Source organism: Oryzias latipes, chromosome 15 (assembly GCF_053564925.1).
Source record: "Oryzias latipes strain Hd-rR chromosome 15, Olatipes_Hd-rR_3.1".
NCBI lineage: Eukaryota > Metazoa > Chordata > Actinopteri > Beloniformes > Adrianichthyidae > Oryzias > Oryzias latipes.
This window is the reverse complement of record NC_136251.1, coordinates 24,212,783-24,237,645: the sequence shown is the minus strand read 5'-3', so window position 1 is coordinate 24,237,645 and position 24,863 is coordinate 24,212,783. Positions and strand designations below refer to the sequence as shown.

The window sequence follows — 24,863 nt, the reverse complement described above, 5'->3', positions numbered from 1 at the left end:
GCAATATAATATTTACAATGGGAAATAGAAGGTACAAACTTTACAATATTTTGTCAAAAAACAAAAAATAAAAAACAAGAAAACCCATAAAAGAGATAGAAATGCATAGAATATGTACTTCAGAAAAGATGTATGTAGTTTAAGTTAGTTGTTCTCACTAAGTGCTGGTAATTCAATTTGAAGCAGCCAGTCACCTCTTGTCAAAACGCTGTTTTCCATCCAAGTCCCAGCCTCAGGCTCTTCAGGTTCAACTGCAGAATATATCTGGCCATTTCCTGCGAGAAGATCAAATAACAAAGATGCGTTTCGCCGATATTTCCTGGCCTTTCAGGTACTCCACGCTCAGCATCTTTACAGAGCAAGCACGGAGCCCGATCCTTACGTCAATGTAAGGATCGGGTCATCTGGACCCCTTAGGATAGCACAAGGGTTAAAATAAAACCCTACAAAAGTACTATTTGTGAGAGGAGACAAAACCCTTGAGTAGCTCTCCATGGTGAATAAAATAAAGCTTTTTAGTGACTCCTTTATAACACATAGAAATTACATTATAATAAGATACTGGAGCAAAATAACCGTCAGAGTTGGTAGTGTTAGTGTTTGTAAACTACAGCAGGTTTTGTTGCAACTTTGATAGATTTTTTTCAGAAAAGCAGTGTAGTTGAAAAGAATTCTGTAAAACTATAAAAAGCTGTACATGCAATAGAATTTAATTTAAAAAACGTATTAACTAATACATTAAACTAATTTTCAGATGAATATGAATTGTTTTACAGTAACTTCAAATAATATGGAGCAAAAAAAAAAGGTAAAGAAAATCATCTGACTCATTGGAGTAAGAAGAAGCAAGAACAGTCACTTAAATGGTCTGATGCCACTTAACTTAATTCCTCTTTTATAATTGCACATTAAAATAACACCACACGTAATTTTAAAAATGATCAAAAACACACATCTTTCAATCTTTCTAACTGATTTTGTCACTTCTCCAGGTGTATTGACAAACAAGGAAAAGCAAAGTAGCGCACAGGAAGAAAGAGGTCAGAGTTCCCGTGCTGTTTGATGTCACAAACTGAACTTGAAAAAACTAGAGAAGGCATGAAATTCCTGCCCGATCCCAAAAAAAGCAGCGCGGTCGACCTTTGGATGGTGCACCTCTGTTTTGACCAAACGAACCTGTCAGAGCTGAAAACAGACCAACACTCCCTAAAACACACACAGAGACTGATCTTTTTTCAATTCCGAAGAATTGAAAAAACGATTTTACTTTAAGAGTATTGTCTGGTTACCTGTGAGATAACTTTAATAAAGGTTATGACAAAATTGATGCAAAAGTGCATGAAAATAGTGGATATATGTCATCTTCTTTAGAAAAAAAAAAGAACAGAATTAATCAGTTAATTTTTAAAATGCAACTGTAGAGATTTTAAATATGTGTATTTTTCTCAAAAGTTATTAATATAAATTGATGTATTAATAAGACTTGTGCACATTTTGCCACTTTATTTGTGCTTTAACACAATAAACCACCAACAATCTACCAATAATAACTCAAACGGGTTTTATTTACTGGTGCTTTTGTGTAGAAATTGTGTGAAAGAAACTGGTTTTAGCCCAAAAGTATTTATTCTAAAAGTAAAACATTTTGTAGTTTCACATTCAACTTTTAAGGAGCCATGTTAACATCATTTCATGAATAACAACTACTGAGTGTAATGACATAGCCTGAAACATAGATAAGATAAGTCAAAGAATGTAAAAACAACAACAAATTCCACTTGCAGTAAAAATGTCATAAAATGTTTTGGATCTCATCTCGTCCATCAGCTTTTATTGTGAAAGTCTGATAAACACTAAACATACAGCTTACATGCTTAGAGGCCTTTTGAGGCCTTTTCTCCATGTTTGTAATTTCTCTAAAGAAGTTAAATCATGCGTGTGGGATTCTCATAAGTCCTATGACATCCTGTACATGGTGTACGCTGCCTTTCACCCAGTGACGGCTGGGATGTGCCCTCAGCCGACCCACGTGACCCTAAAAGAGATGAAGCATTTGCAGGAAGTTACTCCTTGTTTCTGACTTTGACAGCTCAATGAGACGCCTCTGATTAAGAAGAAAAAAAAATCAAGGCTCAATTGTCAAATTGAAAAAGAAAAAATAAATTTTAAGACTAAACAATTAAAAGGTGCCACATTAGAGTCAGCTAGACTCAAACTTGACAGAACAGGCATAGATAAAGGCAGCCTCTCCGCCTCAGGGGCTGTTAACACCTGTTTGTCTTTCCTCGGGTTCAAGGACACGTAGTTTTCATCCGCTGCTCGTTTCTCCATGTTGTGGCCCCAACTGGCCTCCAACCAGTTTCATCTGGAGCGAGAAGTTGAGTGTTACGAAGCATGAAGTTTTATTGTAGGCTTCAAAGAGCTGCTCTGTGTATACAGCTACTTATATAAGAAGCTACTTGTCAATAAACAGGAGATAAACAAGCTTACTACAGGGCTATCAATATCTTCTCTTATCAGCCTTCCTTTGCATTTTCAACGACTTTTATAGCTTTGCTTGGTTTCGCATTGAATTCAAGTTGAATGCAAAATAAGGAACAAACTTAAATGAAAGATCAAATAATAGAACTTTTTTTTTGTTAATGTGTCAGAAAACTCATTACTATCATACTTTATTTACCTTCCTTCATAACTTTGCTCTCTGACAGGCTTCACTTACGCAATAACAACACAACATGTTGGCCAATGACTGCGAGGAGGAACTCTCCAAAGGAGGTGGGGAGCAAACGGTCAGCTGTGATTGGCTGTCAGTCCTACACAATCCTTACTATAACAGTATTTGCCAAACAGAAAGCTGCTGCAGGACAACCGAATGGGATCACATGCCTCGTTTTTCTCCAACGAAACCCACCAATCCTTCAATTTAAGTTCCATACTGGAACATCAGTAACAGCCTTATCAGAGAGCATCTGGGCGAGGAAACAGAAAGTGAGTCAGCACATCAGTCAGGAAGAGTGCCGCAGAAGAGTATTATTGCGTCACTTCCACATCTCTAAACCCATAATACTGTTTTGTGAGATGCTTACATTCCCGTTATCCCCTTCTATGGATAAATGTCTTCACAGACGAGTTATTGCAAAACACATAAAAGCAAAACACGCCATTAACTGCACTCCAATATTACCTATTAACACACACCTCAGACACTTTGACCCCCTTGTACTGTTTATATCAATGATACAGCTTATCTTGTTTCCCAGTGGCTGTAAAAATGGTCATAAATAGCTTGGTTTTCTGGCAAACCATACAGACTAAAAAGAAAAATTAAAATACAGAAATGGAATAAATATGGTGTTCTGTGAAATAATACTGACTTGCTGCTCCAGTAACGCCCTGCAGGGGTCATTCTTGCCATGAAGTTTACTTTTACCATGCAGTGCAACATTTTTATCCTTTATATTTATTTTAAGCTTGAGTTGAATTATTCTTTTAGATTACATGAGACTGCATTGTTAAAATAACTTCTTGAACCTTATGGAGGTTGAGTTATTCCTGAAGTGTAAAGCTGAAGGACCAGGGAGAGATGATTTATCTACATAAATGTTTCAAGCAAAATGAGGCAGTGTTGCACATGGTTATAGTTGTCCTGGTGTGAGGGTAGTTTTTCTGGTTGCAGAGAAATATGGACCAACTTATATTTTATGTTGAGAACTAAAAACGGAAAAAGCTTTTTGTCAATACACTAGACCAATTTGTATTAGTTGGATGGCAAAATATATGTTTAAAAAAATGTAATGATACAAAGAATTTTAGACTAGGAGACTAAAAGTTAGACCAAGGTGATGAAAAAGAGTAAACTGTAAAACAAATTATTTTGATTTTGTGAGTTCTTAGGCTAGTTCCTCTGCAGAAATGTCTACTATTTAGCTTCAGTAAAGGTTTTTTTTTTAATTCTTTAACCTATAAAAGACACAAGATGCACAAAATGAATCATCAAGGTGATTCCTAATTCTGTTTATAAATCCTTAAAACTCTGTCATAAAGACAGGAAGTGTAGCAGGACATAACGGACAGAATCAAAGTCGGGTGTTTAGTTACTAGACTGTTAGTCTTCATAAGACAACTTGTTGAATTTAAATTTTTCCCGGAAGGTTTCTACCGAAACAATATGAATAAAGTGCATGTAACGGAAAAAAAAAACAAAAACCCTAGGCAGTACTCAGAACTTACGACGGAGTATTAGGGCCACCAAAAAAAAAAAAAATTAGAGCCACCAAAAAAAAAAAAAGTAAAATTACGAGATTTTATCTAGTAAATTTAGGAGATAAAAACTCGTAAATTTAGGAGATAAAAACTCGTAAATTTAGGAGAAAAAAACTCGTAATTTTAGGAGATTACAGTGGAAGTTAGCATGCAGAGCAGCAGGTGAACGCCGTGCAGCCGCAGAGAAGACCGACTAAACTTTGTTGAACAGGTGAGCTGAATGTTTATTGATAACGTTCCAAATGTCTGGAAGCTCATTTGTTTGATTTACGATTCATTAAAGTTCTATTTATTGATGGTTGGTTTGCAGGATCTCTGCAGCCCGATGAAGCCGTCGTCGGTGTCCCTGCAGCTGTTTGCTTGAATCCTTTCTTCCTCCACCAAAGACAAGACTCTACGTCTGTGTGACGCTTCCGTCACACAAAAGGAGGAGCACTTTTTTGGCATTTTCAACGTTCCAAAGCTAATATAAAACACTATTTTCATTCCTCTTTATTGTTTTATGCTGAAACGGGACATTTCATCTGCAGAAGGGGGCGTTTGTAACACTGTTTACTTCCGCATTGGTGTTGGGATGACAGGTTCATGACGTAATGAGACAAATGAACTTCAGAAAATGTGAATGAAAATGAGAATAAAGGCTGCAGCGATTGTCTACACCCAAACGCGTCTCTGAGCTCCTTATTTTACATATTAAACTCCGCTTTACTGACACTGAACCCCGGAAAGACGGCTACATTGACAATAATCTGATTTTGAGTCGCCAAAAGGTTCAGAATCTCTTTGTTTTAAACCTATAATAATCCGGAAATGAAGCTTCACAAAAGGCTCCACATACTTCATCTTCAAGCTAGGTTCCGAAAAACGGACAACTTCGGTGTTTTTTCCTTAATCTACGACTTTTTTCTCGTAAATTTATGAGATTTTAAGTCGTAAATTTATGAGATAAAAAGTCGTAAATTTACGAGTTTTTATCTCCTAAATTTACGAGATAAAATCTCGTAATTTTACTTTTTTTTTTTTTTTGGTGGCTCTAATTTTTTTTTTTGGTGGCCCTAATACTCCGTCGTAAGAACTAAATGTGTTTTTGTCTAAACTTTATTTTTAAAAAGTGTTGATTATAAAGAATTCAGCACATAAGACAAGTTAACTTGCCAAAAATATCAACAGCACTTGCAATTTCATAAGATGTATTGTTGAATCGTAAAAGTGCTGCTGTTCCAACAGCTGGTATGCAAAAACAGGGGTACCCTCACAATGACAGTCAGAAAACATTGCTGATTATGCCAAAAACGTAGAAAAAAAACGTGAGATAAAAAAGGGCTCAACTCTCCATTACCTGTGAGAAAAAAATAAGTGAATGCTTCATTGGTGCAATTACAAAACAGTGCTGGGATTGTCACTTAAGGAAAGTAAGTAGTTACTCGCTACGCTTAATCGTTATAAAAAGTAACAGAGTTAGTAACCGAATTACTCTACGGTAAAAGCTTTGAGTAACCAGCAAACAAACAATTTGCATAACTGTAATAAATAAATAAAGTTTCTCTTTGCCAAAATTTTACTTTCTTATCAGGTTTTATTATTTATTATTTTTTTTATTATTTATTAGTCATTAAAATGAGTATAATGTATATATTTATATATCTGCAATATTTTCTAAATATTTTGTTAAAAACATTAAATAACTAACTTTAACTCTCTCCAAATTTAAAAGCAGCGTTAGCTCCGATTGGCTACCACGAAACATGACGCTGCTCTTAGCCAATCACAATCGCCAATCTCAATGTTGACACGCCCACTTTTTTTCCTTCTGACTGAAAGACAGACATCGCCAGCGGGTGGTGCTTTTGGTTTATAGATGAATTCAAAGTGACGGACCTGGTTTTACATTCAGATAATGATAAAACCGCAGTAAAAAACAAAAATAGGAAGAATTTAAATTACTCCGTTGTTGAAAAAAACAGGTGTTATTACATTGTTACGAACACGATAATGGTCTATTTATTACCTTAAAAAAATCTTGGCATCCGTTTATTCCAATAAGCAGCGACTTTTTCTTTTTATTGAGTTATGATCTGAACCTACTATGCATTATGTTTTTCCAGTATAAAAATTAAAACATTCTGTCAAATTTTTATTTTTTACATAACAAACAAAAAACGTAAATAAAAAAAACAAGCAGAAAAAATACACGTAACAAAATTAAATTTGAAAAACTGGAACCTTCCAGTTCTAAGGACTTGTTTTAAAAGCATGAAACAGACTTTAAATAAAAAAGGTGAAATATTTTTTAGCATATTCACCACAGGCAAAAAGTAATCTTGTGTCTGTTAACATGTAACACTTTTAAAATATAACACAATGCCAATATTTTGTCTTTTTGTTTGTTTTTAACCAATAAATAATTTTTGTGTGCTTACAGTTTTCCATCGAGTCTCGTCTATCTTGCTCGATTACTTTTCCTGCGTTGCAAATGGATTAGTACGCATGCGCTGAAATCGCTTTCGCTACACCTGAGGGATTACAAAATTATTCTGGTAAGTCTTTTCTCCAAGAAATAAAAATGCGTAACATTTTGACAACCGTTATATCTTTTCAAATAAGTACGTCAATTTAGGTGAAAGCTCTGTCATCCACGCGCGCGAGACCAATGGGTTGAATTTGTTGCTATGCTAATAAATCGTCCCTCGTCACTTCGGGTGTCAAATTTCTGAAACTTTGTTCTACTGGACCAAATTAAATGACGAATGACAAGATCTTTGCAGGTTTCTGTCAAAAATGATTTGACGCTATACACGTTTTTATAGAATGAGTTATTCCTTAGTTACACAAAATATATCAAGGTCAGTGTTCTAGTTTTGCGTATATGAAAAGCATAACTGCATTTATGAAATATACAATAAACAAGAAAAAAACATTAGACATTTAAAAAACTTGCAGTGCTGATTTTTTCATGTTGTCTTACACAATATTACTGATACTGCCAGTGTTCACTGCAGTTTTCTTTGAATCAAAAACATGTTTATTTTTCAAAATTTCACCTACATTTTATCCGGATGGTTAAATAAGAGTAGGAAGTCCAGAAAAAGAAAGATCATTCATGAAAAACGTCCTTCTATGTTCCCAAAAATCCTATCCAGTAATTAAATCATTAAAAGGCTCCTTTCTACGTTCAGATCATCTGTTAGATTTGTTTTATTTAGGTAATAAATCTGCAAAACAGTTTAAATGAAAGGACTGAATAAAACTTACTGGTAAAATGTTTTAAATTGACCCTCGTTATGATTTTAAATACTTGATTACTAATAAAAGCTTATAGGGTAAAAGTGACACTATAAGCACTTTTACTGTGGTTTCACATCTTAAGTCTGTTTTTGTAGACTGTTTGCTCCTCCTCTGGGTTTTTTCTCTCTCCTTTTTTTTCTTGACTTCTGAGGCAAAGACGTCTCAAAAGCATTTGGGTGGTTTGAGCCGCAGGAGCTCAAGCACAGGAGAGACTAGGTTTATGATTTGCCTCCCATCTAAGATAAGTGAGTATGCGGCGTTTCTGATCTGTTTTGATGGAGAGGACAGATTATCCTTCTTTTTGAAGTGAATTTCTGCCCCGTTTGTATGCATGCTTGTGTTTTAGTGTTAATGCATACTGTGTGTGCAATCTGTCATGCATCAGAGAGCACAAAAAGTGAAGTTTTCAGATGCATCTGCTTTTTATTGATTTATTTTTGCATTTAGGAGTTGGACCTTTTCTCTGCAGTGGAAAGTGTGGGAAATAAATATCTGTTGTAACTGTTAATACCACCTATCCAACTGGTTTAACAGAAGCAGGTTGAATAATCCTTTTTTTTGGGTGTTGAGGTGAACGTTGTTGCTTTGATACCGTAGTTGAGGGTTCCGCTTGTTGTGTTTGTGTCTTCCAGTGAAATCTTGAGGGTTTGTGTAGTGACTCAGACTTTTACTGACGCTCAACATGCAAGCTGTGCACAGATGTTCGGCTACTTTGAGGTGGAGAATGCCCCTGCGCCGTGCGGCGCTGCCTCTGGGGAGCCCCACTGTAAGCAGCCCTCCACCCAGACCCCACCTTCAAGCCCAGACGGCTCTCTTTCACCAAAGTGAAGCCAAAACAGGCCCCGATCCGAACAAGATCCCTCCAGGCAAGATCATGCTCCACAGATAGATGTTTTCTTTGTGTCACAGCAGCTCAGACTGAAGCGTCTCTTTAGTTTTTCTCGAGTGATCCCAAAGTTATTGTAATACCAGAAGAAGTGCATGAAACATAACTTATGCTTTGCTAAATATTTCAAAGAAATCTTGTAATTTATTGGCAAACTTTTGAGGCAAAAAGCACGTTGTTGTGTCGCAAAATAAAAAAAACGTCCTGCCTGTAAAGTCAAATGAGCTGCAACACCTTTAAAATAATTCTCTATCTTTATGTTTTTTCCTAAATACTCAAAGGGTTTCCGTCTATTAAAATCAAGTTTGTATCAGTTTAACTATAAAAAGTCTAGTATTAATGCAATTTAATACATTTCTATCTCAAGATGTGGCCAAAATTCTCTGACGTTGGTGTTTTAGTTTCATATTTTATCATCAAACCAACGTGTGTCCGTTGATCCGCACCACCTTCTGGACCTTTGAAGAGTGCATGCTGGGTCTTGTAGATATCCCTGCCTTAAAGGGATTTAACTTGTACTGATAACATCTTTTACTTGTGTTCTTTTTCACCCTTTTTGCTATTTAAAAACAAGTTGTTAAAAATTCCGTACAAATTGATCAATGTATAGCTCAAAAGCTGCTTTGGCTTTCCCCATGTGAAACAGCTACCTAAAAGCTAGAGGGGAAATCTTTTATTCCATTTGTAGCTTTTCTGTAATGATGTGTTTTGTCCTCACTTTTTGGATAAATAAGATTTTCTTTTAGAATACGGTAAAATTCTCTTTGAAATTTCCCATTCTTGTATTTTATTAAAACTTCAGATATGTATTCATCCCTACATTTATTTTGAATTTACATTCTTTTTTTGACAGTTTTCTTCATCATCTTTTTTACACATTTTAGTGTTTTTTCCCCCCATTTTTGGGATTTATTTGCATAATGCAGCTTGCATTATGAGCTTTGTCATATCCACCAAACCGGCAATCGTGTCTTAAAGCTCTTTCCATTCTTAGTTATACTTTTTTTGTTGCACGCTGAGAGTTCTTTGTTTTGCTTCATGAGCTGATGGGTCTGAGTTTCTATGACCGTGTTCTGACTTTGTTCCTGCAACAATGGAAGCATGGCGGTGTCTCCTTTCTGCCTCCTCTTCACGTCGTCTTTGGAGGTCTTTCTTTTGGAGGCGATCAGTTCTTCTCCTGCTAGTATTGTTCAAAAGCCAAAGTTCTGAATCCTTTCAACCTCCTCCTGTAGATGGATGTTCTTCTGCATGAGCGATTTGACTGTAAACCTTAAGTTCATCTGATGACTCCTCAGGATCTTCAGTGTTTTAGGTCCTGTGTCTTGAAATAGTTGCATGTGTCTGGTTTCTGCTGATCTTTATTCTGATGCTCCTCAGAGAGGATTTTTTTTGGAGTCGTTTGCTGACAAATTGGAAGTTTTTTCTTAATTCCTTGGATTTTAGTCAGAGATTTTCTTGTTTTTATGAGTCCAGCTCAGTGGTAGGATGTTGCATTTGGCTGGTCTGAACCTGTAATTCGGTTTTCAGGTAGATCTTGTTTCCAGGAGCTCCAAAACCGCTGTGGAGGAACATTTGAATGAGTGATTTTCAATTGAAGTTCTGAAAGGAAAATAATCCTAAAATGTTTTCGGGTAGTGAAGTTGTTTTGAGTAAAGGCTTCAGGTAGAAACTGTTCTGTGTTTTTTTTTTGCTCAGTTGGGGAGGTACAGTACAGCTCTGGGAAGACGGTGTAGTCTTGAGTGCAGATCCAGCTGACGGGCGTCAGAGACTTCCGACAGACGCAGCACTGCAGGGCGTTTGTGGTGTGAGCCTGAACATTTCCCCAGAAAACCAAGAAACAGCCTGCAGCAGAACTGACTACTCATGAAACCGAACACATGGTTTTCACATTGCAATAGTGCATATATTTAAAGCAACTATTGGAAGGTATGAATGACTAAAAATATACACATGCAGTCGTCTAAGGACAACCAGGAAACTATCAAAACCAAACTGTGCACTGACAAATGCTTAAACATGTAGATATCAAATATCGTTATTTAAGATCTATTGTAAGTGAAGGGAAGGCATGTTTACTATGTTGTTCTACTAAACAGTTGCTGAAGATATGACAAAAACAAATTTCCACACTAATTTTCCGTGTGGAAACGACCACACGAGTGCGCCTGATGCTTTGAGCATGGTCACCTTTCGGCACGACCCTTCCAGAGTCGCCACAGCGAATCAGCTTTTACCAATTCATACAGGTGGTTTAGTAACGCTTTTTTTTTTTAACGGCAGATGCCCTTCCCGACACAGCCCTGTATTTTATTCGGACTGGGGACAGGCACGGGGACCTAGACTTGGGCCCCCTTGTGGCCCGTGAGAAACGAAGCCTGGTTTCTCCTGAGGCAAGCCCACACGCAGCCAACTGAGCCATCCAACCCCCTGAAGCTCTGAGCACCTGTGCCAGATGCACGTATGAAAACTCACGTCCCAAACAGAAAGTAGCCGCTGGCTCCAAGAAACCAAAATTCCATAGACTTCTAAAGAAAAATAAACTGCTATAACTCATTCATTATATGTCAGAATAACCTTTCTTGCTCTGCTACCTGTTTTTGACACGTTCTTGCTAATCCTCCTTTTTTTTCCTTAATTGCAAGTTATTCAAGTCATAACCTGACCAATCAGATGCCTCAGTAGAAGTATATGGTGCCTGGCCTGCTGGCCCCACATGTGCAACGTTTGCCAGATTTAATAGCCTGCTTTTGAGCGGTAGGGGGTGGACTTCCAACAAGCTCACTCCTGATTGGGGAGAGTGGTTGGCATAGAAACGATGACTCAAATTGACTCTGAACAATCACTGCTCACTGACGATGTCTGGCTCCAACATCGTGGCGTTGTATGGTGAAAAAAATGGCGACTGAACTGACTTCATTTCGTTGGAGCCAGAAGTATTTTCTACGGGTGTCGTCACACTCACTCGGTCCAGTTCTCTTATACAGTCAATGATCTGTTTCAAAGGCAAACCTTTGTTAGTCGATTCAATTACATTCATAACCCAATAAAAACAACTTACTTGATTGTTACATTTCAACAAGAAAAGGCTATAAAATAGATTTAGGAAAAATTTGAGTAATTTTAGTTTAAATGTGGATTTACAGACTATAAATACAAATGTAACCTGAGTGCAAAATAAAATTTAAACTTACATTTGTCAAAAAGAAAAAAAACAACTAAAATATAAAAATTTGTTCTGTTTCGTCTTTTGAAAAATAGTAAAGGAGCTTTGAAAAACAACATATTGGTAAGAAAATATCTACCTAAAAAAAAATAGCAGCAATAGTAATTGGTTTATTCTTATCGTTGAACAGTGTTACACTGAGCAGTTCAATGTTTCCATTTATCCTTACACTATATTCAACATCTGTATATACATAAATGTATGTATGCTTACTAACTGACATAAAAGTCATTTTCATCCTCAAAATAATTAATAAGTTCATAATAAAAAGTTTTAAAATGTATCCCATTTATTTCTAAATGTGTTGACAGCCTGATAGTAAATACTGTAACAAAAAATCTGTATTTCAAACAAAGGAAAAGTTCTTTTCACTTCTTGCCGTTAGCAGGATCCGTGCTGCGCGTGTCTTGACGTCTTTTGCCTGGTGCTGCAGTGTCGTCGCTGGTGTCCGGGTTGGAGGGCGATCTCTCTGCAATGGGGATGTGGTCTCTGGGGCTGGGGGCTGTGGGAGCTGCCCTGGCTGGAATCTTCTTGGCCAACACAGATCTTTGTCTTCCTAAAGCTGCTAATGCCTCCCTGGAGTTTCTTGAAGAGGCTGACCTGCGATGCACCCTCGACCGTGAGTGGCACGCCACAATCCACCACCCAAACTAAGGGGGCATGCTGCTAGAAGCTGCTTTTTTTACTGGATAAATGTTTTATGCGACCATAAAAGTTTGTATTTTCTCCTTTAGATATGCAAAGATTAGAATAATAATTATTAAATAACTGTGCTTGTCTACAGACACCAAGGTCATCAAAGCAAAGAGGCTGTGGGATAAGAATGGAGCTGTGGTCATGGCTGTACGGCGACCTGGATGATTTTTGTGCAGAGAGGTGTCGTGATTTTTGTATTTTAATCCTTACCTTCAAGCATCCGAGTCAAATTGGGCCTGACAGTTCAGTTTTTGTGCTGCAGGAGGCCTCTGAGCTCTCCTCTCTGAAGCCCCAGCTGGAAGAGCTCGGGGTCCCTCTGGTCGCTGTGGTGAAGGAGAACCTCGGCTCAGAGATCCAGGACTTCCGACCGCACTTCGCTGGGGACATCTACATAGATGAAGAGGTTGGCTGCCAATTATTTTATATACATAGTAGGCAAAATACACGCAACATTTATTGTCAGCCTGTTCAATACGCAAAAGATGACGCTAAATTACGATAAAAGATCACTGTAAATGTTTACACACGTGCTAAAATAATCTCATGACAGCTTGAAGTATTGAACAAATTAAAAAGAGCATGTTATGAATTTGACCAATCTATGGACTCTTCACGTCAAATGGAGTCTATTTGATGTTAGGTGTCTGTCTCCTGTGTAAGCGAGGGTAATTTGTAGTTTATGTTGACTTTTATTTAAAACAAAAAATGGAAATGATTTCTTCATGTATCGCATGTAACATCATCATCGCACTAATATCAAACATAGCAAGCTTTCCTCATATCGTGCAGAAAAAAAATCATTTTTCAACTGTTTTATTTGATATGTTTTGACTTTAAATACAATTATACATCAACAATCTGAAAGTAAAGCAACTTTTTTCTTGTTTTTAATGCTCGTCCATGTACTTGCCTGTTCGTGTTTTGGCAGAAACGCTTCTACGGTCCGCTGCAGAGGAGGATGGGAGGTCTCGGATTCATTAGAATTGGAGTGTGGCAGAATTTCATCAGGGCGTGGAAATCTGGTTATCAGGGAAACATGAACGGAGAGGGCTTCATCCTCGGAGGCGTGTATGTCATCGGAGCAGGAGAGCAGGTATTTGATCAAACACACAGATATTGATCGACTGCTAATAAAAGCCCTGCTGCATTCAACAACATGTTTGTTTTTTTTGGCAGGGAATCATCCTGGAGCACCGTGAAAAGCAGTTTGGAGATAAAGTGGACACAGCAGATGTTCTGAAGGCTATACAGAAAATTGTCCCAGCAAAATAAGTTTTGTGAGCAATAGAGAAACACTGAAATAGTTTGAAAGATTATTCAGAATTCTTTTTTGTTGGCATGCTTAGCTTTTTATAAACAAATGTCTAATGTCACATTTAATCAGCTAAATGTCTTGTTGTTGCGTTTAAAATCTGGGGTATAAACCGCAGGATGGCGTTACACGTCCCTGAAAAAAGCTAGATATGATTTGGGGCATTAAGGGGTTTAAATGCAGCATTTTCAATCAGGTATGGTAGTCCTAACGCTAATTGAAATGTCATGTTCAAAAACGATTTACTTGAAAAAAGGACTTATTCTGATTGTTTGTTAGTGACAGTTTTTGGCAGGTTGCAAATGCTTCATTTGCTTTGCAGGCAGCTGAATCACCTCAGGGGTGAGAGGCAGAAGTGTGTGAACTGTGTGTGTGATAATGACAACCTGACTCTAAACTCCGTTTTGAGAGGAGCTGGTTCGATGCCGAACACACGCACAGGTTTCAGCTTCCGTCCTCACCATGAGAAGAGTTTGTGTTGCTTGCAGGAAAATGCAGTTTCTTATAAGTTGATTTGTTTGTGTTAGAAACGGATCTAATACCTCATTTATATTTCAATTGCTCATAAATAAAGATCACTATATCTGTTAACTTGTGTTCATGTCTTCACCAATAGAAAATCCATGGTAGCAAAAGTGAAAGTTTAAATAAAAAAAAAACATTTTTGATATATTGTAAAAGCGGTCCTTTAATTGTGATTGTCGTTTTTAGCCAAAATCCAAAAACCTGTGTTGTTTTCTTGGACAAAGTTTCTGTAGAATGGCAGTAATTAATAAGAAAGCGAGGAAAAATATGAACGAAGAAAAGTTTTTAAGAGACGAATGTACCGGTAATCTTTTATTATACTGCATTTTCTTGTCTGCTCCTGATTCACAATTTAAATAAAGAAATACTTAGAGATGCAGTTTAAATCTTAATTTTCTTATGTTTTCTGTCATCAGAAAATTCCCCAAACATGAAAAAAACACCATTTTCACCAGAGTCTGTCTTTAACAGGTTAATCAAATAGAAAAATCCAAAGTTAACTGAGATTAAACAATGATAAAATACAGTTTTTGAGGACAAATATTTTTTTCAGCAAGATTTAAATGGGAGGTCTTCAAAAAAAAGAAGCTTCTGAAGTTTAAATTCACTCATTTATGATTCAAATAGCTTCTTTTGTAGAAGATTTAGGTACTAAACAACTTTGATATTTCTTTTTAACAAGACAATGAAACTTTAACAATATTATGAAACTTAAGTTACAGTATTTTTTAATGTCATAATGGAAAGGACTTTTCAGTCTAAATAATGAGACCTACCAAAGGAAAGCTTACTTTAGTGTGTTATACACGTATATACTTTTTTGTCTTATTTTATTCAAACCACATTAACACACTTAACCACAGAAGTTTTGGAATTGTCTGTCCAAGACACCTTTGGACTTCACACGTTTTATTCTGTTGCTCTGATTAAAATACATTTTACATCAAGAAAACATCTTTTCAAACCCATACAAAACAAGGAAAACATTGTGCACCAATACTGACAATATGTGAGTTTTTACAAACACAAAAGAAACCAAACATTCATGGAGTGTTGCAGGAAGGTTGTGTGTCATACCTTTGCTATTGTGCGACTTGAATCCTTCTGAATTTTGTGGAACTAAATGCGGTACAGGTTCACCTTTTCCTTCAACTTGATTGACTCACGTGGAATTTTTGGCTGGATCTGTGGCTGTGATGTGCTATGGTTTACAGTACAGACATAAGCTGAGATTAAGTCTACAAAAACACGATTGCCTGCTGCATTAAATCTTTAGTTTGTTCAATAATTTAAAACAAAAACAGCGTCAAAGGAAGAAGCAATAACAATGCTGAAAAAAAGGTTTCTTGGTAAGACAAAAATAAAATAAAACATTTCTATACCACAAAAATATTTGTGCAGCAGTGCAACTCTGAGCACAGTTCATTCAACTTTATAGTGACGATCTAATTCAATGCAAACAAACCCTGACAACTTGTACGGCAGCAAAACAAGGGCTACTAAAAAAAATCTAATAAAAGGTTCATTGTCTGGGTCAAACTGGAGTCTGTTATTAGCTAGGATAGGCTCCAGCAACCCCCATGATCCCTAAAGGGATTCAGCGGGTTTGGAAAATGAATGGATGGAAAACCACTATCGCCCACCACAATGCTGCAGTCAGTCTTACTTTGAAGCAGAACAAAATTCCAAAGATGCCTGAGAAAAGAACCTAGTTTGACTAAATGTGCCACCAATGAGAGACGGCTATTATGACATTGTGTACATTGTTATTAGAAAATAGTAGTTTGGTAATGATCTTTACAAGACATTTACCAATATTATTGCAATTTATTGGTAACAAAAACCTTGAATCACACCACTAAATCCAAACACAGCCATGTATCTGGCAGGAATTTTGCATAAATACCCTTTAAAAAAAACTATGCAGCACTTCAAAGTCTTGACCATAACTCTGCTAAATAAGTTAAATGTCTTACAGTGGGACAATCACCTGTACAGTCCATAGAGTATTTCATTTTAAAAACACCAAAATTGCCCTGCACAAACGCTAATAGTTGTTGCCAATTTGTTGCTTACAAGAACAGAGACACTCTTTTCAAATCAGGGAGCACTAGAGCATAAAGCCCACTTCTTTATGTGCAGCAATCCGATCCTGTAACACCAGCAGCTCGCAGAGTTTTCCCACATATATGTATACACACACAAGCGTCAAATATACTGCATTTATAAATATCTCCAAGACAAACAAAGTCACATGTTCATAAATAGGATAAATGCATCTATTTCTCCATCAGCAACTTCAAATTCTCCTGGACAGAAACGCGTTCTGCAAACTTCAGAAAACCCTGTGGCCAAACTAAAACTGACCACTTCAACACATAAAGACACAGTTTTAATCCAATTGAACAATCATTTAGGTACTTTGATACTGTCAGATTACTTATGCAATTTGGTAAAAACTGTATTCATAATTCCTGCACAAGCTTACATCCAGCTAATAAAAACATCTTTGTTTTAAAAGCAGCAATACATTCTTCCCTGCAGGTTAGAACAGCAAATGTTGTCACTAAAAGTCTAGAAACAGGTGACCTTTGTCCATGTATATTCACAAAATAACATTTTCTAAATGATGTTGGTTTTAACATGCACCTCGTTGCCGTGTATTAGGAATGTCAGAGGGGCGTAAGAACACTTAAAGGAGAGCAAGAATGAGAAGCTGCACTGATGGACAAGAGGCAAAGCACAAAACTCAGGCAAATAATCATGGGTGGATGAAGGTATGAGGGTTCCTCTACATCCTGTGTATACATCAATTGTGTCATTTAATCACTTCCTAGCACCTCTAAGTTGATTTTATTCCAAACTGTGGTTGTCTAAAAACTTGTGCCATTCAAAAAAGAAGTGTATTCTTACACAACACTGACTCGCATGGTCAGAAAAAAAGGTTATTTTAAAAAGCATGTGCTGATCTGCATGTTTTTAGTCTGTGGCAGAGTGAACAATATTATGAAAAAGTGTTTTTAACAAGGGAATTTTAAAATTTATGAAGAGGTCACAGGTATGGGTATTTTTTCGAACATCAGTATTAGAGGTTTCTGTTCACTATCAAAGCTGATTTAAGGAAGAAAACCTCTACTGTGTACAATTTAATTACTGTTTGGAAAAGGAGGAGAATGAGTAGAAATAAAGCCGAAATAGATGTTGGAGGAGTTGAAAAAGTGCAGTGAAGGTTCTCCAAGAGCCTTCAAGTTTCTGCAACTATAGCTGCATGGCTTAATAAGGCCGACCTCAAAAAAAGAAACAGGAGGCAGAGTCGATCAGAACACAAGCATGTTCAAAGAAATGAAACGTCTGACCACCTTTAGAACACCTTTGCAATAGAACCCAGTGAAAAGAGCAAAATTCAAAACTGCATGGATGTTACTGTGGGATGCTTGATTTTTACTGTATATATATTTCATAAAATACCATTTATTTAAATGGCATAAAAATGACAAACTTCCAGTATCATTAAATGCAACTAAATGTATAGTTCTGATCTGTGGAAGACAAAAAAAAAATGTTTTTCTCACTTAAGGTCTGTAATCTTTTTTTTCTTCAAAACTACAGTTGAATTTTCTCATAAACATAAACCTTATTAAAAAAAAAAATCATTAAAATCTTTTGCTTTTATGATAAGAGGAAATTATCCCCATAGATACATATCATTTTATCCTCATTTTTGTGCTCATAAATGTGTCTAACGTGAGCGTTTGAATGGTTAGTGCTCCTCTGCCTTCCTCTACAGGCCCTTGTTGAAGTAGACAGTCGTGGTTTGAGGACTCGTCTGTCGTATCTGTTCCTGCAGATCTGCCTCCAGCCCGCTCACGCTCATGGAGCTTCAAAGAGACGGTGGAACGTTACTCAGAGGCTGACAAGAACAAACAAACCTGTAAGTGAGGAGGAATGTGGAGCTGGTACCTCTTTTGAGGAAACAGGGCGCAGCAAAGCGGAGTTGCAAACACCAGGCTGGAAATAGGAGCACAGGAAGAAATGTTAAGACATTCCTTTCCTTTATATTACATAAAAACGCTTGTTGGAGATAAGAAAGAACTTCACGTACCACAAACCGACGAGGCCCACCTGGACAGGAGCGTTTAGAATCGGAAATCGCTGAAAAGGAGACAAATCAGAGCAAAAGGTCTGAGAGGTCTTCTGTTAGTGTCATCCACACTTAGATGAAAACAAGTCTAACACATCGATGATGAAGAAACGACTTAACTAAAAGCAAGAACAAGTCAGTTCTGAGGCAAGAAGAACATTCACACATCTGCAGAGAGTTTACCTTCAGAAAGGCTCTTTTCTCCAGGGCATTCATGATAACAGGTGGGATGGCTGAAAACAAAAAAAGTACAAAAAGTTATGGAGGAACTTCTGCTTTATGGCCAACCAAGTGTGACAAAAGGGAAATTTAAACCTTAAAAGGGAGAATTTAAAGTTCATGTTACCACAACAACCTTCTCCATTCACCCAGTGAATGGTTAACAGTTGGATGAAAACACATCTCGTTTCAAAGCAACAGTTTTCATTTGTCCACAAAATTCAAACAAGTTTGTTATTTTTCCCTGAAAGACGCCTGTGGTAGAACAGTTTTCTGCTTTTATTCTGATATGATCCATTCTAACAACTTATGTGGAGCATGCACCTTCCTAAACCCTCCTGTTACGTTTGCTTGATATAGAGTGATAACGTGTTTATAAATCTTTTTCTTTATTAATTACTGACATAAATTGTTGATACGCATATAAGGATCAGCGTTAATGATGATCTTTCTTGGTTGGTGCAGGCTTGGAAGCCGTTACCATGACAACATGTCACATCAAATAGTCCGCCTCTTGTGAAAAACAATTTAAAAATAGCAAGATTAAAGTACTAATAACTGGTTTCATATTTATTTCTTAAGAAACATGTCCCAAACCTCAAAGGCTGACATTACCCATAGCGGGGACTGCCATGCCGATCCTCGACACCACCACCTGCGCGATGGCTTGTTTGGCAGCATTGGCAGACTCCCCTAACCTGTTGCCATTTTCATCCATCACAGGGATCCCGTACTTTAACTCCCTGATCAGAAAGAAGAAAAATAGAATCATCTACCAAATCTACTGCTTCTGCCAAAACAAGACAGCTTTCAGTGACTCATGTACAACCTTACCTCTGTCTCATGAAGGGAATATTGATGCAGTTTGCAGCAGCAACAGCGGCAAAAGGGACAAACCTACTAACAATTGGAGGTAGGCGCTGCAACAAAGAATCACAGGCATTGATGTTACATCTCAATTATGTTCTTCATTTAGTGAATACGATATATTACCTTGGCCAGAGACTTCAGTCCCAGGGCGGTGACTACAGCTCCAGAAGTAGCACTGACATAGGCTGCCCCCAGTTGACTATGAGCAAACACAAAAAGCAGATTTTTCACACTTCTAAACCATTTATTTATTTTATTCTTTGTAACAGAAATCTTAATATGACAGCTCAAGATGAAGCCACAAATACAAATGTTGAAATAAAATTAAGTTCCAACAAGGCTAAAGGTTCAAGGAAACGTGCAAAAAATTGATAATGTCACAGATTTAATCCTCCCCATTTTCACAAAATTTAGCCTGCTGAACTATGCATTTTAGCTCAACATCAGATAGGATGTGGTTGTCGGCACGAGGTCACAGCGCCACGCAGCTGAACGTGCTTATCAGTGTAAACACAATAGCACAGGGAGGGAGAGCACAGAATCTCCTACAGCCTCCTTCCTAACACCACTTTGGAGGGAAAGGAGGAACAAGCAAGAGTCACGAGAAAGGAGAAGTCCTCCTACTTCAGCGTCAAGGGGGCATCTCCACTGCGGTTGGTGTAATTAACAACAGCATTAAAGGACTGGTTAACCCACTGCCAGAAAACAACCGCTGGAGTCGTCCTGCAAAGAAAAAAGGGGACAAAGTGTTGGAAAAGTTGTGTTTTTGTACTAATTAGTAACACTACTAACAGTCAAATATAAAATAAAAGTTAAATTTAAAAGTATAAGTCATGTTTGAGTCATACACTTAGGAAATTTATATCTATTCTTAAAATTTTCAATCATAAATATAACCTAATATAGGTTATCTTTCAAAATCAGGAGTTTAGCACATTTTAAGTTAGTCAGCAGCTGACAAGTGTTTTCGTATTTAGTTTCTTTGTTCTGTTTTTGCTGAACATACAGAAGAAAAGCTGGGCTGTTGCGCAAAACTTTATCCCTTGTGCTATCTTAGATGACCCCACCCTTACATTGACGTGTTCTCCCTACCATGACAAAGGTGGATAAAGGTGGAAAGATTTCATGTCATCCATGGACACCAGTGAAGATCACAAATCATTGAAGAAAAAAGGTTCAGCGCACTGTCTAGTGGGTCTAGATGACCCAACTCCCAACATTAAAATGCCTAGGATAGCACAAGGGTTACGCACAACTTCACAGCAAAATTGTAATAGAATTGATAAAACTTTGACTTTGTAATATCTGTTAAATTTTACATATTTACAGGAATGGTACTGAATACGTTTGCATGTAAAGTGTGAATGGAAAAATGAACTTTTAGCTCCCTAAAGTGCTCATTTGAAAAAAAGAATGAAGCAGGCAGAGATTAACAAGCACAAATCCTAAACAATGAAAATAAAAAATGTGAATAAGTTATGTAAAAACCTTATCATCCAATATATTATTATGTTGGGTAATAAATGAAAATGCTACCCTTTTTTGTTTTTAATCAATCTACTGTACCTATAAAATGTTAATGTGCTGGGAGTTCTCAGTATTCAGCAGTAATGGTGATATTTTTTTAAGAGGATTTCCACAGTGTAGGGATTAAATATTCTATTTTTATGCACTGGATCCCTAAAAATAAATCTAATGCCCTGTCTGTTTTTATAATTCTAAATAAAATCTAGTATTTCAAAAACTCCTGTACCTGTAGAAGGTAAGCATGCAGCCTGTGATGGTCATGTTCATTGGCACCTGAGCAGACATGCGGCCAATCACAAACATCTTCTCTCCAGTGTCTGGATGAAAGGCAGAGTCATAAACATATTTGGCTCTCCAGAGCTCATCCTCTGTCAAGCCAGGCTTCACAACACCAGCTCTAAAAAAAGAATTAAAAAAAAGAAATTTTGGTCAACAAATGATGAAGTATATGCATAAACCACCATTGCACTAATTTGAGTAGTGAAATGATGTCAGGGAATTAAAGCTTTTCAGTGCAAATTATACAAATGAAGGCATTTCGACTCCAGAAGTACACATTTTCTTTTCATCCGAGACATCTTATCAAAGCATTTCTTTTCTTCAGAGCCACTAAACTATTACAGTTCATCTAAAAGATGTTTTGCTGCTCATTTGAGTCTCATTTTTAGTTCTAACAGCTGGTTGGGAAGCTCAGCTTCCTCTTTGGGAGCTGGGAAGTCAGCACATTAAAAAGCTCCACTTCCTTTTCAGCAGTACTTGGAACTCAAGAAGCTGCTCAGAAGAGCAATGAAACGTCTTCTAAAAGAACCTTCACAATCCAAACTCTCTGAAGAACTCTCTAAAGAATCCTTGTTTCTAACACGATCAGCTTCAAATTCACCATCACCTGACCTCACCTGTAGTTCTCTACGATCACTCGAGCCTCTTCCAGAGTTTCAGAGGACAGCAGAACATTTCTGGGGTCGGTGACCATGAAGAAGTGCTGGGCACGCCCCATGAATGTGCCTTGGTCCCATCTTGGTTCCTTGATGTTTATGTTGAGGGACAAATCTGAAGACATTCTGGCCTTTTCTGATGATAGCAAATATTTAAACTACAAATTAGAGGAAAGAGAAAGAAGAATTTATGTTAAAAAAAAAGTAGTATAAATAAAACATTCCTTTCATGGCAGCATAATGTTAGATTAAAAAAAGGTTCAATATTATGAGATCTTCTGTGCTCTGTGTAAGGTTTATAAAGGCTAATTATGAAAAAATAAAGAACTGAAAGGAACTGAAAAACTGAAAGTTCCTCAAGGTTACCTGAGCTAAAGGGGTTTGGACCCCTCACCCATCATCAAACACCATAATCTAATCGAATCAAACTCCCCCCTCCATTGACGCATACACCCCATGACCACACACACAGAATACTGGCATGACAACATGACTATAACTATTTAAAAAAATAATAATAAAAAATATTTGGCTGACATGTGGTTATGTTAACCACAAGCTGAATAAAGCTGCTTGATTCCTACAGAATCAGTTGCTACTTATGTTAAAAAAAAAAAACATTCTGTGATGCCCGTTTATCTATTTTTTTGCTTTTTATTGCAGATACCAGGTTGTGGTTTTCATCAGTTATGGCTGTGATTTCAAGAGGAAGGAAATCATTGTGAGCTGTAATGGAAGTCAGCTGACACCATAAAAAAAATGCCTCACCATCAAACTACAATCATTTTTTTAATTTATTTTAAAGCATTGAAATGGCATCGTATTTAAAGATTTAAAACAATTTTAGAGTTAGTTAAAAAACTTTTTTTTTTTGCATTTTTGCTTGAAATTACATCCAAATAAAGTTGTCCTATTTAAACATTCAATTATTTGCTAAAAACTGGGTAAAAGGTTATTTAAATAAAATGAAGAATACTTTTTTAATCTATTTGGAGAATGTCCATTTCTGAAAGAAATGAGAAAAATGACTAGTAAATAATGGCAATGTCAGCAAAATATTTAATAGAAGATTATGCTATACAAAGCTAACAAGATACTCAATCTTAAGTTTTACAATTATGTGTGGCATTGATGCTTAATGCTGTAACTTGGGAGCTGTCTGTCACATAGGTGATTCAGCTATAAATAGGGTTTAGTGAGTAGCCACATTCTGATATACTACTATATTTCAGAATATAAGAAGGCCTCTATGAGAACAGGAGAAATGTCTTTTATTATCAAAGATAAACTAAGTCCAATCGACTACTTATTAGCTTCTACTTCAATGGAATCTACCTGGATGAGCGAGAATCTATGCAGAGAGGAGCATTCCTTCTGTATGAGTGCCATTGAATGCCAAATCTATGAATCCATACTATGACCTGCTTTGGTAAACATCTGCTGTCAGGCACATTGTGCTTAAAAAAACAAACAAACAAAAAAAAAATCTACTCAAACACCTGATTTAACTCATCCTCGAGCTTTGTATAGACTTTACAATTAATGACAGGCATTGAAGTCAGATGTGTTTATGCAGAGTAAAATGGATTCATGCAGAACATGATGAAAACATTATTGACAAATCATGCTTTCGCTTTCGTCCTCTCTCTTAATCATGGCCCCGGTTCAGAAGAAAAAAAAACACAAAATAAAACCGGAGTGCTATTATTCCTGCTTTAGTTCTTGTACACAAAGTCATGATCAGCTACGTACATTCAAGGACAATCAATGGAAGGGGATCAAAGAGGTTTATCCAAAAATATGTCTGTTCCGCAACGCGTTCAAAGACAACCAAGGCATAAACTAACAAGGGCCCACAGAAATGAATTCAGATTTCCAAAGAAACTCGAAGACAGATGGTGTTGGATCTTTATCATCACGACATGCTGCTAGATCCCCTACGATGTAGCATTCAAGCTAGCAACAAAGCACCAACGGAACACTCGTGCTGGAGAAAACAGAAAGCATTAAAAAAAACTAACAAATAATGAGGTATATGCAGAATCAAAAATGTGAATAAACAAATTATACCAGAGTTGGTCGAAACAAATACGGGCATAAACGGGTTCAGCTAGTGACTCTCTCTGTGTGCATGCTAAAATATTCTAACGTTTGACAGCGCTGGAAACAAATATCCAAATGGAACACGCGGAGAATTGTCCGGGTTGTTTTTAAAAAGGCAGTTCACGAGAATAAGAATGTTAGCAAAACATTTACTTACTGTAATTTCTTCGTTTTTTGAAAATGTATGACCTCTCAATATCACAGCACAGCCAGTTGAATTCGCGATGCTTTCAGGGTAACAAACAAATCGTTCAACTACATTTCTTCAGAGAGAGATGAGAACATGATATAAAACACATCTATTTGGAGTTTGGAGAATTTTGTCTAATTATTAAATTAACTTTATACTTTCAAAAGTTATTAATTCCCATGCAGTAGATTTACAAGGCTTTTCGTGATTTAAAATGTAGTCAGAAGCACGGCGGTTAGATTAGATAGTAAAAAAACAAAGCTATATCGGCGCACTTGAAAGCAGCATGCATGGTCACAAGTTAGGGGCGGGGTTTATGTCGTAGCATTTGAAATGCTAGAAATCCCTGGGCGTCAACGAAACACCGCTCGTGATTGGCTAAAACAGAAAAGACTTGAGTTTTATCATATTTTCCGTGTTCCACAAAACGCAAACGACAACCCAACCCAAAAGACTATTTACAAATATTCCGAATAATTTACTATCTACAATAATAGAAAACCTTTCTCTAAATATAGCCATTTTAAAATGTGTGCAAAAGTTGAAAGAAGTTCTGAGGTTTAGAACACACAATTCAAAAGAGGGCGCTCGCGCTCTAGTTTTCTCTCTAAAACATCCTTTACAAAAGATCAGTTTTATTATGGATTAAATTACAATAAAGCAGAGGAACATATACGTCAATTTAAAT

General features: G+C 36.8%; 2 protein-coding genes and 1 long non-coding RNA gene across 6 annotated transcripts; 1 reads left to right on the top strand and 2 right to left on the bottom strand.

Annotated features, from left to right (window-relative positions):
* Nucleotides 1-1,547: 1,547 nt before the first annotated feature.
* LOC110016531 (uncharacterized) lies at nt 1,548-6,811 on the bottom strand. Of its 2 annotated transcripts, none has more exons than XR_002291855.3 (3): nt 6,684-6,811; nt 2,272-2,365; nt 1,548-2,035 (listed from the first exon to the last, which is right to left on the bottom strand). It is a non-coding gene; the product is annotated as an uncharacterized LOC110016531 (long non-coding RNA). The 2 variants fall into 2 exon arrangements; XR_002291856.2 differs by lacking the exon at nt 6,684-6,811 and adding an exon at nt 2,681-2,742.
* On the top strand, nt 6,763-13,663 carry selenou1a (selenoprotein U 1a). Its single transcript, NM_001193545.1, is given in 6 exon segments — nt 6,763-6,800; nt 12,091-12,276; nt 12,442-12,533; nt 12,616-12,756; nt 13,282-13,446; nt 13,530-13,663. Coding segments are annotated over 5 exon segments (639 nt in total). The 5' UTR covers nt 6,763-6,800; nt 12,091-12,131; the 3' UTR covers nt 13,626-13,663.
* Nucleotides 13,664-15,056: 1,393 nt separating this feature from the next.
* Nucleotides 15,057-24,471, bottom strand: sfxn3 (sideroflexin 3). 3 transcript variants are annotated; one of them, XM_011484450.4, is made up of 12 exons: nt 24,334-24,471; nt 24,143-24,248; nt 21,844-22,040; nt 21,174-21,344; nt 20,045-20,143; nt 19,544-19,619; nt 19,385-19,470; nt 19,166-19,293; nt 18,515-18,564; nt 18,293-18,342; nt 18,151-18,198; nt 15,057-18,068 (listed from the first exon to the last, which is right to left on the bottom strand). In XM_011484450.4, exons 3-12 carry the CDS (start codon nt 22,005-22,007, stop codon nt 17,972-17,974), a joined length of 969 nt encoding a protein of 322 aa, XP_011482752.1. In that variant the 5' UTR covers nt 22,008-22,040; nt 24,143-24,248; nt 24,334-24,471; the 3' UTR covers nt 15,057-17,971. The 3 variants fall into 3 exon arrangements, with proteins under 3 accessions (XP_011482752.1, XP_020565237.1, XP_078788144.1); XM_020709578.3 differs by lacking the exon at nt 24,334-24,471 and having other exon boundaries at nt 23,953-24,145; XM_078932018.1 differs by lacking the exons at nt 24,143-24,248; nt 24,334-24,471 and adding an exon at nt 23,635-23,773.
* Nucleotides 24,472-24,863: the final 392 nt, after the last annotated feature.

Coding starts and splice junctions, on each gene's coding strand:
- sfxn3 (XM_011484450.4), bottom strand. CDS start 22,007: ATGTCTTCAGATTTGTCCCTCAACATAAACATCAAGGAACCAAGATGG. Junction 19,620..20,044: donor GATGCCCCCTTGACGCTGAA/GTAGGAGGACTT, acceptor GTTTGCTCATAG/TCAACTGGGGGCAGCCTATG. Junction 18,069..18,150: donor GCCCTGTTTCCTCAAAAGAG/GTACCAGCTCCA, acceptor GTCTCTTTGAAG/CTCCATGAGCGTGAGCGGGC.